The 14,395-nt window shown below is 43.1% G+C and overlaps 1 protein-coding gene across 4 annotated transcripts in view; it reads left to right on the top strand.

The window, feature by feature from the left end:
- The window catches only part of SERTAD2 (SERTA domain containing 2), a 118,253-nt gene that overhangs the window by 98,304 nt on the left and 5,554 nt on the right, over positions 1 to 14,395 (top strand). Inside the window, exon 1 of one of the 4 annotated variants that reach the window (XM_030310706.1) lies at positions 1,368 to 1,667. The exons of the other annotated variants lie outside the window; for them this stretch is intronic. Coding sequence (XP_030166566.1) covers positions 1,537 to 1,667 — 131 coding nt within the window. The 5' untranslated portion in view covers positions 1,368 to 1,536. Of the gene's footprint in view, positions 1 to 1,367; positions 1,668 to 14,395 lie in introns of those variants that run through there. 4 annotated transcript variants of the gene reach the window in all.

Here is a 14,395-nt window from a genome sequence, read left to right as displayed (position 1 = left end):
TTTATTTTTTTTAATGTTTATTTATTTTTGAGAGAGAGTGAGGTGTGTGAATGGGGGAGGGGCAGAGAGAGAGGGAGACAGAATCTGAAGCAGGCTCCAGGCTCTGAGCTGTCAGCACAAAGCCCCATGTGGGGCTTGAACCCATGAACCGTGAGATCATGACCCGAGCCAAAGTCGGACACTTAACCCACTGAGCTACCCAGGTGCCTCGATATTTTACTTTAATTAACTGAGAAAGGTAAAAGCTACAACAGAAACTTTTTGAGTTTGTTTTTTGCTGTGGTTCCTCATTAACACCTATAGTAAAAGCATGGTGTTTTATTTTACATTTAATTTCTGTCAGAAAAATGAAGACCACTTTGTCAATATTCTATGTGGATTAAATACATGTAGAGAGAAATATGGCATTGAGGAGTGTGAACCTTAGTTCACTTTTAGAATTTTTTAAAACCTTTGTTGCTACAGAAATTTCATGTTTACTGTTAAGATCTATCCTATAGGAGATGGTTCTGGTTGCAGTAGTTTCTTGGCAAAGGACAGAAAGAGAAAGAGAGAGGTATCTCTGATTACTGAGTCCAAAGATCACACGTATGCTAAAGGCACCCCAGAGGGCAAGCTTCCAGTTTTAAGTGAAAAATGGCTTCGCAGTAAAGGTAACACCTACCTTCAAAGATCTTTCCATGAATTAATACTGGCCAGCAGAACATGAAAATCTAAGATTTGGCCACTGCATATGCATAAGTCATAATTTTCTACCTGCTGCTACTATGTATTACTTCAACAAATGATAGAAACCCATAAGCTGGGACTCCTGCTTAAAAAGTATGTGGGTTTTCAACTTAGTTTTAATATTCTTGAAGGAAACAGCTACTAACCAAAGCTGGCGTGTCTTTTAAAACAATTATTGTCTCCAATGGCCAGTGCAATTGGTATGAAAAGCAAACTTCTGCCCTCTGTGCAGATGCTGGGAAACCCTGTGAACAGAACTGTCCCCTGGAGCGCCCATCACTCATTGTATGGAGCAGTGTCTTTCTCCATGAGCACTGTGTGGCAGTTCATTCTTTGTATGAATCTGTGAATGGCATATGTCAGGCCGATAAGACGACATTCCTATTCTGGGTAATAAATAGATGCCTTGTGGGTTTTTTTTTTTTTTTCTTTTTTCTTTTTTTTCTTTTTTCTCAAAGATCATGAGACAAAACATGCTTGGCTGTCTAAAAATTTTCATTGAAATACAAATAAAAATTTCAAAATAAAAACCTCACAGTATCTTTGAAAACGTATGACTTTTAATAGAACAAAACAAATACTTGTCATTTAAACTAAGCACTTCATATAGACCATGCAAACTCCCTTTTGGAAATTCTGCTCCCTTTGTGGTCTGATGGCTCCAAAAGCTGGAAAGCCTCATTTGTCTCCTCTCAAGGTCTTCTGTCCCTCATCTGAACTTAATTAGAAATACCTGCCAGGATTCACTGACACAAACAACCACAATTTGATTTATCTATTTTAGAAACCCAGGACCACGTAAGCTGTATGCCATGCCCAGGGCTGCTCTCAGCTCAGACCGGAGTCAGCTCCTGCTGGCCTGTGTGGCCTCTCCTTACACTTGCACGCTGTGTGTGGAGCGCTGGCCCTGGCCATGAGCAGGGACGGCAGGACGAGGGGTGAGTGTGCCCGGCCCGGCACCGCCCGGAGTGGAGTGAGCTATGCGGATGCGTGGGGTGGGGGCTGGAGGGAGGAGAGTGGAGGGCAGGTCTGGAGCCACTGTGCAACTGCTACAGCAGGTCTGACTAGTTTTAGGTGCCCAAAGGCAGCTTTGTTTCTCTAGTGACTCCAGGTAGCAGCAAACCTATGTTCTTAAAACGAATTCGTGTCTGAATTACTATCTTTTTGTCTCTCTGCAAAAACCCTGTAACTTTGCAGAGTTATTAAGTAGTTCCAAGGTTTCTGCTTTAACAATCTTCATAGGCGGTTAACTGAGGAGATGATGCTGAACCAAGCGTTTTTGTGCTTCTAGGCGGTTTCACGTAGAATAGTGAAGGGGAAGGGATTCTGGCTCTTAAGGGCATTTTATGTATACACACACACACACACACACACACACACACACACACACACACACTCATGTTTACAGTGGGCTGTGTGAATCTGCTGAACAGAAAGTGAAAAGAACCGCTTGGATATGCCGTGGTTAGACGATTACATTCAAATTACGTTCGGATGGCTACGCCACTTGCTGCACATCAACCTTTAGCTCCTTGCTCTCCTCTCCTGGCCGGCTGCTTATCACTCCCTGCCACGCCGGGGCTCCTGGGGCTTTGAGCAGGGCTGCTGGAGTACCCCACCCTGGTGTTTAGAAGTGCTGCCTGAGTTCAGCTCAGGGAATCTGAAAGTCCCAAGGTCATCCTACACCAGAACAGGTTTGCATAAAATTCTAGCCACGCTAAGGAGATAATGAGGCAGCACCTGTTTTAAACCGAGCCTCCCTGAGTGGTTATCCCATTTTTATAATACCTGACACAGACTTGCTTTTCAGATTTCTCTCCTTCTTTGAGGAGGGAATCTCCATGTGCGTGTGTACTTCCGTGTCTTCCCCGCGGTTGGAGAAGCCATCCAGCAGAGGAATTTGAGTTTTGTGGTCTGCAGCTGAACAAGAAATTTTTGTGCTGCCTTTCTGCTTGTCTTGAACCTGGTGGTGGTCCTTTCTGAATAGTTTTTAAAACAGGCTGCTTTCTTCAAAGCATTTTTTACCGAATCCAGGAATGTAAAATAAAGTAGATTTGACCTGATGATGATTGTTAGCTGCCTGATGGTAGCTGGTTTCTAAATTCAAAATGTGGATTCCTCAAGTGGCACCTGCCTTCTTGCTTCTGAAACCCCTGAAGATAGGCAGGAGGACTGGAATGTCAGGGGTCGCAAGTGTGGTAGACTGGAGGCCCGCTCTCCTTAGGGATCATTGGAGACCATTGAAGTGTTAAGAGGTCAGTTCCTTAGAAAATAAATATTTATCATATTCAGTGTGGTACTTTGATTATTTTTATTGTCTTTGACTAAGTGACTTTGTGTTCCATGGGTCATTAATTATCAATACGTAGAAGTCTTCAGAAAGAAACACATTTCATCTCAAAGTGGCCCCAAAGTATTATTTGTAAAAATGAATGGCTGCCATATTTATAAAGTATCATTCACAGCTCTTGAGTCTAGTTTGTGTCCTCATTTTCTTTCTCTACTTTGTGAATTTCTCAAGTATACTATATAAAGTTTAAATTGTGTTTGTAAGACCTTATCACTAGCCTGCCCAATTCTTAGGAGTAACTAAAACATTCTGAGTATGGATGTGGCTTATATGGGACTGTGATTTACACAGCAAAATAGTTCCCTCCCTTTTACATGTCTCTTAAGTCTATTTCCATTATCCTATACCTTCAGTTTTTATCTTCTTGTGTCATGTTGTAGAGATTTTTTTGAAGGAATCCAGATTTGGACCATACAGTACAATGTTTAGTTTGACTCAGTAAGTAAATTAAAAAAACAAACAAACAAACAAAAAAACTAGACTGCATGTGGAAGTTAAAAGATGAAATATGTTCAATATTTGTGAGCAATATTTTATAATCTGTCTTCTTTAAAGTGATCTTTCACAGTAATACAGAATACAGTATAGTATACAGTAAAGTATTCTGAATTTGAACGCAAAGAAGATTAAAAACGCCCCATAATGTTTAAGAAACACTTCCATAAAAACACTTACTGATGTAGCATACTTAGTTTTTATTCATTTCATCCAGTGGTAACTAGTTGGCTAACAAAACCTGGAAGGCAACCTTTTGTTTTAACTAAAGATGCAATTTTATTTTGCACAGATTTATTTGAACAAAGTACATTTGCCTGTTTCAGTGTGACTGTTTTATATATCTGATGGCCCTCTTTAAAAAAAAAAAAAAAAAAAAAACAGAACAAAAAAACAAAAAGCAAACCTGTCACTTACTTTTGGCAAGGCATTGGTTTCTACCCAAAGCCTTTTATTCCCCCTGACATTGTTTATTAAAGGTCTCTAGTGTGAGGGGGAAAAACAAGGTATCTTTGGGGAAAAGGTGCTATAGGAGGGTTGAAACCAGAATCCCATCCAAGCAATTATAAATACAGGAGAAAAAAATATTTTCATTATGTACGGGAATGGGGGTGGGGCAAGGCTGGCTAGACTTTACAGGCACATTATCTTAAGGGAAGGAAAGAAATTCAAATCTAACAATTTTTTTTCCTTAATTGATTATGAATCTTTAGATTCAGCATGCTAAAGATGATCCTGACACCAAATAAGCGTGAATTACTACCATCAGAATTTAAATGATTATAATAAATTATTATAAAAAATAATAATGTTTGTATTTACAAAGTTTCAAATGGAAAGTTTGGTGATAGTAGTTAATTTCTTATGAACATTATTATGGAACATACATCATCATAGAACATCAACTTGTAATTGAGTAGAAAAATAGTTCATCAAGTAGTTACACAGTAACTGGTTTCGTTATCTCTCTAAGGTTAACTTTGTTACATTTTATAGTTAAATGACTCCTCCCCAATATCCTTTTTTTTTTTTTTAATTTTTTAACGTTTATTTTTGAGACAGAGAGAGACAGAGTATGAACGGGGGAGGGTCAGAGAGAGAGGGAGACACAGAATCAGAAGCAGGCTCCAGGCTCTGAGCCATCATCAGCCCAGAGCCCAACGCGGGGCTCGAACTCATGGACCGTGAGATCGTGACCTGAGCTGAAGTCGGAGGCTTAACCGACTGAGCCACCCAGGCGCCCCCCCCCCCCATATCCTTTTTGAAGTTTTCCCAAATAACTTCCCGAAGCCATATCTGTTCAGTATGGAAGTAATTTCCAGTTCTTAAGAAGCAATAAGATTATTGAAGGCTTTTCAATACTAGTGAAATTCTTAATGCTACCATTGAGAGTAACTCGTGTGGTTGGGAGTCCACTGTGGTTAGGACCTCCACTGGAAAATTTGAACTGTTGGCTTCTCCAAGTTCTCATCTTATACTTGGGTTTGTATGTTTGTTGTTGTTGTGTGTGTTCTCACTTCAGAAATCCTCCAGGGATTTTAACCATGGTTTTTGAAACATCAGTGTCACATACACAGGCAACAGCCTTTTTCTACATATAGTTTATTATTCAGTCTGAACCATAGCATAATGTAATTTAGTTTGGCCTTGGCAAGCCTCTTGGCTCGCTTAGCAGTGTCCTGTGTAGACTGCAATTTGGGAACAATCTCTGAAATGTGTATACTTTGAGAAGTCTATAGGTAGAATTGCAGTGAACAATCAGAATTCAGGCGTGCCTTGTTGCTCTCCTGCACCCCCTTGTGGCTGAATGTGATGTGCTGTCTTTCAGAGTTTGAAAGGAGTTGACCTGTACTGGGCTGGCGTACTTAGTTTACACGGAGCATTAATAGCCGCCTTCTGTGTAAACTAACCTCTCAAGTTAATAGAATAGTTCTCGCTGAGGGTGTAAATAATTTATTGTGCTTATTTGATTTTTTTAGTTTGTAGAATTTCAAACATACGTATTGACATGTTGTGTGTGTGTGTGTGTGTGTGTGTGTGTGTTTAACTTTTTATTACGGAAAATTCCAAACACGCAAAAGAGTGTCATGCATCCCCTTGTACATATTACCCAGTTTTAATAGTTGTCAACATTTTGTCAATTTTGTTTCAGCTCTGTGTCCAGGTTTTCTCTCGAGGATTTTGAAGCAAATATTGAGTATGTTGTTGTTAAACTTAAGTTCAGAAACTGTATATTTCTGCTCAGTCTTTTACTTCAAGGGTGGGGTGCTTTTGGCCAGAATCCTTCGGTAAAATAAAATAACTGCTAGCATTTCCACTGTCTTTGGAAGAAGGTGACTGATGTCCCTAGCTTCATAAGATTTAGCTTTAAAACCTAAAATTCCCAGCTGGTGGAGGAACCAGTAAGACAGGATATTAGAAACATTTTATACTACTTAACAGTAACATTCGAAAAAGCCTATTTTTCTTTCCAGATGTTTATTAACAAGGCCATACTATATTCCAAAGAAATATTTACTTGAAACGTTCTCTCCCAGAATTTGAGTCTGTTTTGCTTACTAACTGCAGTTAGTTGTCAACATTTAAATTTTGCCTTTTCTTTTTCCGAGAGAAAAGATTATATTTGACAAACCGACAGTGTCTGAAGCAGTCTTCAATTTAATAGAAGTATGCAAAAATCACGAGAGACGCGGCTAGAGTTTCTTAAATGTGGACATTAGAAGACATTCCCAAACACTCCCAAGTTTTTTGGGTTTGTTTTGTTTTGTTACTTTAGTTAGGGGTTGACTTCCTGGCCGAATTTCGGTTTTGTCTCCAGGCTTTAAGGCTGTGTCAAGAAAGCAGAGAGGACTGTTCCCCGGGTCTCCGTGGAAATGCAGTGTCTGACGCCTAGCAAACAGCCGGTGCAGAGCCCTGCGGCCCGGAGCCCCCTGCGCAGCGGGCCGAGCCGGGAGGCGGCGCCGCGGCAAACAGTGGTGTCGGGTTACAGCTTCAGAATAGCGCCCGAGCGCGCCGAACTGGCTTCCTCCAGTGACTGGCTTCATAATTACATTGCTGATTTGTTAGGGAAGGCTTTGTCTTACTTACCAATTAGCATGGATGTTACTGCGGGGACCTCGTCCTGGATGAGCTTCGGTTGTTTTTTTTGTTTTGTTGCGAAAAAAGCTTTCCCGGTGCAGGCAGCTTTAGGGCTTGTGTTAGTAACACTCTCCCCTGTCTTCGGGGAGTCCTTACCCTGCCTGTAAATAAGCAGGGAGGCTTTCTCCCCGTTGGAATTTTGCCCCTGTGTTTCCGCCATTCCCCGAGGCCAGAGGCTGTCACTTTGGGGTCTGAAAGGCGGCCTTGGGGAGGGCGGTTTCCACCCCCCACTTTCTGCACCCTCCTGGAGGCTCAGCGGATCTCCCCCCCACCCCCACCCCCATCCCCACGCTAGGGGATCCGTGGTCACTGCGAGGAGGAGCGTGTGGCGTGGCACAGCTGCGGGTAGGGAGCCCTTGGAGGACTGGGCCTGTTTCTGTGAGCTGTTTCGCCAGCACCGCCACCTACTATGTCCATTTCAGGGTGGCCTTTGTGTTTTCCGGGTGTGTTTTGTTGTTAACTTGCGCCAGGGAGGGTGTTAAAAGCGCCGACATTATCAGATTTCTGAGTCCCGTGTGTTTTTTAAGGTGTAATATTTTAACAGTGTAGCAAGTTGTCTAAGCAAATGTGGCTTCCCCCCACTGAAGTTGGATCAGGCTTTTCCTTCCTGCCTGGGAGTTGCTGTGTGACATTCTTGACAGTGGAAGCACCATGTCTCAGAGTTCTGCCCTGGGGCTGGTGGGAGGAGTCCTTTCTTAAGACCAGAGGCTCTCCGTTTGGACCGCCTCAAAAACAGGATCCAGAATGCACCTTAAGGCAAGTAGACTTGAGAAGGGAAGTGAGACCATCCCGTGTTGCAGAGGCTGTCTGAGAACCATTTCTCCGGCCGGCCTCTCTCTGGGTCTTGGAAGTCTCACACACACACACAATTTTGCCAGGGGCCCTTGCTGCTACCCCCATAAGAAACTGGAAGAATGTGTGTGTTTCCACTTAAAGGGCTGTGGGTTTTGGTGGCACAGGATGTCCTATGAGGAAATCACCCCTGCTAGGCTCTTTGAAGACACTTGTCACACATCTTCTCTTAGCTTTTTTTTTTTTTTTTCTCTTCAAGGGAGGTTGATCCATGAGGACAAACCATTGCTCTGAATTGTTGGCATCACTGTAAATGTTTTCTCACTTTTAGGAGTTTTAGTGTCAGCACTGGTACTTCTGTACCCTTCAGCGACCAGCAGTCACATAGGAAGATGTAGTCGCAGAGATTAGGGAGATGGCTTCCTAAAGCTCCCCTTTGAATTGGGAGCCTTTTCCTTGAGAGCTACTAACGAGTATTTTTTAAAAATGTTTTTATTATGGGGCGCCTGGATGGCACAGTTAAGCATCCAACTTCCCCTCAGGTCATGATCTCACAGTCCGTGAGTTCGAGCCCCACATCAGGCTCCGTGCTGATAGAGCCTGGAGGCTGCTTTGGATTCTGTGTCTCCCTCTCTCTCTGCCCCTCCCCTGCTCGCTCGCCCTCTCTTTCTCTCTGTCTCAAAAATAAATAAACATTAAAAAAATAAAAAATAAATTTAAATATATTTTTAGTAAAGTCTAGCATGCATACAGAAACATGCATAGATCCTAAGTGTGCAGGCCAGTGACCAGACTCCCCAGAAGCCATGACCCACTAAGGAACTACCCTTTCCTGACCGCAGATACCACAGCTTAGTTCTGCCTTGTTACTTGCCTTTTAAAACAATGTGTCACTTAATGGTGAGGCCTGCTACGCTCCTGAATGGGATAACACTGGACTTCTAGTTTTTATTTACTAGTACAAAAGGAAATCAGAACAGGCTCTTAAAAATGGACACAGTGTATGACCTAGTTGGCGTGGAGGTATTTTTAAGTAATGATTTTCATCCTTTTTTCACCAGTACGTAGTCAGAAAGGCAGCTCCCATGGTGGGCTGAGGAGGCTTCCCATTCAGGCCCCCAGGGGCCCCAGCAGGGATGCTACCCACAGGGGCATCACTGCCCTCCGGTGGGCCTGTCTGTGGGAGGCCACAGAGGGCTCTGGAGACCCTGCAGGTTAAAGTAAGGGGGGGCGGGGGAGGACGACAGAAGTGGTAGTTTGCAAAAGTAGACTTAATATTCTTAATTTATTATTAATTCTTCTTAATATTCTTAATTTAAATAGAACATTTATTTTTGACAGTTCAAATAGCATTAAAGGGGAGTGTTCATTTGTTCATTTTAAAGACATCGCTTTTAAAAAGTTGAAAAACATTGAGTAAAGAGAACTTTCTGATTGTTTTTTAAGTTTACATTTTGTTTCCTTAATGCCTTAAAAATATAAAAGCTATGAAATGTTAGGCTTTTAACACATAGGTACTATTTCAGTTCCTTCTTTGGATGCTGGGCTTAAGTCCTCACTGCCATGCACTCTAAGTTCAGGCAAGAAGAATCTGGGTCCTGCTAGCCAGTGGGATGTGATATATCAGTCTGAGAAGCTGGGCTTTACCATTAAAATTGAATCGAAGGCACCTTAATTCTGCATATAGTCTATTTTTTTTTTTTTAATGTCAGTTATCAGTTGCCATCGCAAAAACGCTGTTCATTTCCTTTTTTCCTTACTTGCTTAGACACAAATAGGGAAGACCTTTAGACTCCCTATTGGGAGTAAAATTGGATAAAAATATCCACAGGCTTACACATGAAATGGCTGGATGCAGAAAAGAGGAAGTTAGGGTCCCCAGACCAGCATAACCTGGAAACCCGGAAATGCAGATTCCCCGGCTCCACACTAGACCTGCTGAATGAGAATCCTGGGGGTAGGGGGATTAGCGTTCTGTGTTAACAAGCCCTCCAGGTGAGTGGGATACTCGCCCAAGTTGGAGAAGTGTGACGGGCATTCACTAGACGGCTTTCTGAGCTAAGCCTTCCCTGCCCACCCCATGTGTCTCAGTCCCACCAAGTTTCCTGACCCACATCCCGCCCTGTACAGCTCTCACCTCTGAGGTCTATTCAGTTCTCCTCTTTCTCAGATCCTCCCTCTCGGGGACAAAGACACACACATCACCGTCTTACAGTTCCCTGGCTGTCCCGCAGTCTTTTCTCATTCTTTGCATTTACTATTCATTCAGTCAGCAACTGTTTGTGGGGCATCTTGTGTGTGGCGAGGACTGCCCTGTCCTGGGGATACAGAGGTGAATGAAACACCGTCTATGCTCTCATGGGGCTTGTCGTCTGGAGTAGGAAATAGGCATTAAGAGACCATCCCATCTTAATACAAATCTCAAACCCTGTCTCCAGAAGTCTTCCCTAATCACTCCAGCCTATAATAACCTCTCTGATGCGTTGCTATGGGAGTCCCTCAGAATCTGAAATTGCACACCCCCAGGTAGTCAGGTAATATCAGCCCCTGTGTTTCTGGTCCTATGAAATGTCCTAGTGACCCCGTGTTACTTTTGATCATCTGCCCAAGCAGATTGTAGCTTTTGAGGGCAGGGTCCCTTCTGATGAAAGCCGTGCCACCGAGAGCCAGGTTGGGTCCATAGAGTTGTATTCAGGATTAAATTTCTTGGAAAACTCCGGAAGAGAGGTTTTCATTTATATTGCTACCCATGAGTTTTGTTCTTTATTTTTAAAACTTAATTTGCTGTAGTTAACACTTGCTAAAGTTTATGTTAAGAAAAATGAGGATGCCAGGAGTTTGTTTCTAGCAAGTTTATTGGGAAGGGGGTGTTTTATCGGGAACCTTGTATCAGAAACCACCGAATATGCAAGAGAAGAGTGGGTATGGTTGGCTTTAGGCTCCTTGGAGGGGCAGAAAAGGGAGGAAACAACCACCTCCCTCCTGCGTCCGGGGATCTCTAACCAGCCCTGAGGTTCAGGGTCCCTTTTTGGATCTTTGGCTGCAAAACTGGGTAAAAGACATGTGTGTTGGGCTTAAGTCTTCACAAGCCAAGGGAGGAGACAAAGAGGGGTGTCAGGTCTCTGGATGGCCTAGAAGCCACACTTGTCACAAGTCCCTCCTTTCTGTCCTGGTGTAGGTGTCCCTGTTCCACAGCCGGGGCCTTTCAGGCAGGAACAGCAGAACACCCCCCTTCTCAAGTGTTACCTTGAAGCCCTTAATGAGCCCCAGCTACTGCTTGGTCTTCAAGCTGCAGCCCAGTGAGGACTTTTAAAAGGTCACGTGCTTCACCAATAGCGTGCTTAAAGAGCTATTGTTGTTTTCTTAGCGAGCCTGGGGAGCGAGGCTTCTCAGGAGCTGCTGACCCTGGCTTTGGCCAGCCTGAGCCCCAGGCCCAGAGACACCATTTGGCTTTTTGCCCTCAGGTTCTTGAGTGGCTTGTCTTTCCTTCTTTGAACTGTGCCCTGCTCCCGGAGGTGGTCGTTAACACCGCACTGAGAGTGAGAGTTCTCAAAACCTCCCTCCTGTAGGAGTTGGAGGCCTCTTCTGAACGTGGTCAGTGGGAGGACTTGACTCAAACAATGTGTTAAGCAAACTCTGCAGAAACTTTAGCTCTTAAAAATAAAAAAATTAAAAACATGGTTTTAAGAGTTCAAGTTTCTAAGTGAAGATGCAGACTCCATTCTATTATGTTGCATTTTATCCTTTCTAGCAAGATTTAGATAGAATCAGGATTACAGATGGGGATTGTGTGTGTTTTGCAATCTCACTTGGGTGTGTGCAGCCAGTTTTGCCTCATAAAATGCTATAGAGAAATGAAGGCAAACCTGCTTTGAGACATACTGTATCATGGGTTATTAACACATCTGAAAAGCCTCCAAGCTTCCATTTGTCTATCCTGCCCACAAATTTTGCTTACAAGTGGCCTCCTCCTTCCCCTTCCAGCATTACAACGTCTTATCAGGCTGCCCCTGAAGCATTAGGATTATCACACAGCTATGACCAGCTGGCTCATTCTAATTGGAAATTAAGTGCTTCTCACATTGAAATCTCTTTGAAAACATCTCCACCGATCTCCTTCAGCTGTGGGAATTCCTCTAAATGCCTGTGGTGCTGCATGCTTGGTAAACATTCGAGTTTCACAGATCCAGTGTTTATTTCTAGAGAAATAATCCTTATTGAGAAAGTTATTGAAAAAGTCCTATTGTTAACCTGGCAACAACTCTTTAAAAAGACAGTCCTATAATGATGACTAAAAGAAAAGGATGTCTTACCTGTTCCCTCTCCCCCAGAAAATTCCAAATGGCAGTGAGGTTACTAATTTTTTTTCTAGTTATTTATTTGGTTTACATTTTTGGGACAGTGCTTCTCAAACTTTTTGTGATGAAGGACCATCTTGCTTGTTCTTTCCTTTACTCTAGTAAAACATAAAAATACTTACTAGAGAAATGGAATAAAAGTACTGAGCCTGGGCGGCTCACTCAGTTAAGTGTCTGACTCTTGATTTCAGCTCAGGTCATCATCTCATGATTGTGAGATCAAACCTCATAACGGGCTCTGTGCTGCATGTAGAGTCTGCTTAAGATTCTCTCTTTCCCTCTCTCTTCCTGCCCTTCTGCCACTCTCCCCCACTCAAGCTCACTCTCTCTCTCCCTCTCTCTCTCTCTCTCAAAAAAAAAAATATATATACAAAAACAAAGGAGAAGCCTCATTTTAGAAATTAGATTTACAGACATACAATTACTCTGTAAATTTGCTGTAAACGTTTCTAAATAATACAGTATCTCTGTTTAACTCATCGTGGGCCAGTAACAGTTCACAGACCGGCACCTTCTACAGACCACACTTTGAGAAACACACATTTAGAGTGTATTTGTATGAATTTGTGTATTCTCACACAGATTCACATGTACTGGGTGAGATTACATTATAACCTACAACATAGACCATCTAACAGCTTTATATGAGAATTAAATGCACTCAGTGAGCTCTTTGGCAAAAATGGAATTTTTCTAGAAATGAATATTTAAATGCTTAAATTTTAAGGAGATACAATAGTGTAACTGTCGCAAAACACAGCCATCCAGTAACACTTCTAAGGCCTAAAGGGGAAAGTGTCCTGTAATGTGAAGTGAAATCACCTCTCTGATGCACACTCACATTTAAGTAGCACAGGTACTTTAGATAGGAAATGTTCTATGCAAAGTATATATACAAATGAGACTTTTTACTACTGAACAGTAGGAAAGGTTTTTGTCATGGGGAGTATTAGATACAGAAGTCACATCTGCCTTCCCTCAGAGAACATTGTGGGCTGGTCTTTGGTCCTTGTGATTGACATCCATTTTCTTCATGTTTATGAAGGAAGGCGTTTCATATAAGTAACTGTATATTCTTTATGAACATTAACAAGTTCTCAGGCTGATTCTGACATTGACGGGTCGTGGCCATCTTTCTCTCCCAGAGACCGAGGCATGTGAAGGCAGTCACTCCCAGTGGAACTTGTGTACCAGGCTCTGTGACCCCCTGCATGTTGTTTGTCCATCTTGGCGGGGCGGAGGGGGCAGCGTGGCCTTCCTTAACAAAGTGTTGCAAGGAAGATCTGTGCAGTTTTGTTATGGTTAGCCTTATTCCCTTAGGATGAGACTCAATTCAAAATGATAATGAGGTGTAGGAGATGATACTCAGCCCCTTGAAGACCAGGCTTTATTCATCTGTGGGACTCCCAGATGGGACTCTTGGGCAGAGTGCCCAAGACAGCATAGATGCAGAACAAGTAAATCTAAAGGACTGAATGAGGCTCCATCAAAATCCACTGAAGCAATCCAGTAAAACGCAGGTCACTTTTAGAAGAAAACATTGGCGAAGTACAAAGTGCTTGTATGTGAAGATATCAAAGAGTGAGTGGCACAGACGAGAGGATTAACACTCGCCTGTGGGTAGGTGCTGTAGAGAGGGTGAGCGAGCAAGCAAGCACCGGCCTGGCTTAGTTGGAACCACGTCTTCTGGTCTGGATGGCACGAGAACAACTTTCTTGATTAAATGGTTCGAAAGTGAGGTCTGTGAGGCAAAGGCCAGGGGACTTGGAATCGTTCTATTTAGATGGCAGAAGTTCCGAAAGGAAGGACCCCTCTCCAGTAGACGCAGCTAGCTGAGGGGGGTCTTCACTAAGGCGGGGGCAGGCGAGGAGCCGGCCTAGGCTGTGAGCCTCAGGTGAGGCGGGGCAGCAGTTCAGAGCCAAGCTATTCCCAGATGCTCAAGGTCTGAGATGTCAGGTGGTTGGGTTTTTTTGAAATACGTATGTATCTCTGGAATCACAGTAGGTATTTTGTTATGAAGTGTTTCACGTCCTCAAACAGCAATGCTTATAATCAGAACAAAGTACTTTTAAACTCGTCCCAGTTGCATTCAGACGTAACTGTATGCAATCAAAGTGAGCCAAGGAACTTGGACTGGGAAAACCACATTCCTCCACTTTATTCTAGGCTGAAAAGCAGTGGAGGCTCCATCGCTGTGGTCGTTTAACACAGGCCAAGTGCTTCACCACATGTCACCAAACAGGCAGAGAGTCTCTATGCATAATGAGGAAGGAAAAGGCATTTTGAAAGCACACAAGGTTCTACCAAAATTGTACATCCCTCCCCCCCCCCCGCCCCCCTTCTCCAGCTTGGTTCTTTTAATCGTTCAAGATGTGTTCGAGATGTAATCTGTGACACCTTTATCTGTTAGGTCCTAGCATTGTAAGTGTTTTCTTGGGCTTTAAAAATAAATCTGTTTAGGGGAGGGAAATTGAACCTGCATGGTAATGTTAGGCAAGCGAACGCAAGCGCACGAGTGGAGAAAGTCAAAATC

Source organism: Lynx canadensis, chromosome A3, assembly GCF_007474595.2.
Source record: "Lynx canadensis isolate LIC74 chromosome A3, mLynCan4.pri.v2, whole genome shotgun sequence".
NCBI classification, from domain to species: Eukaryota; Metazoa; Chordata; class Mammalia; order Carnivora; family Felidae; genus Lynx; species Lynx canadensis.
The sequence above is the reverse complement of the archived record's forward strand: the minus strand, read 5'-3'. Positions and strand labels throughout refer to the sequence as shown.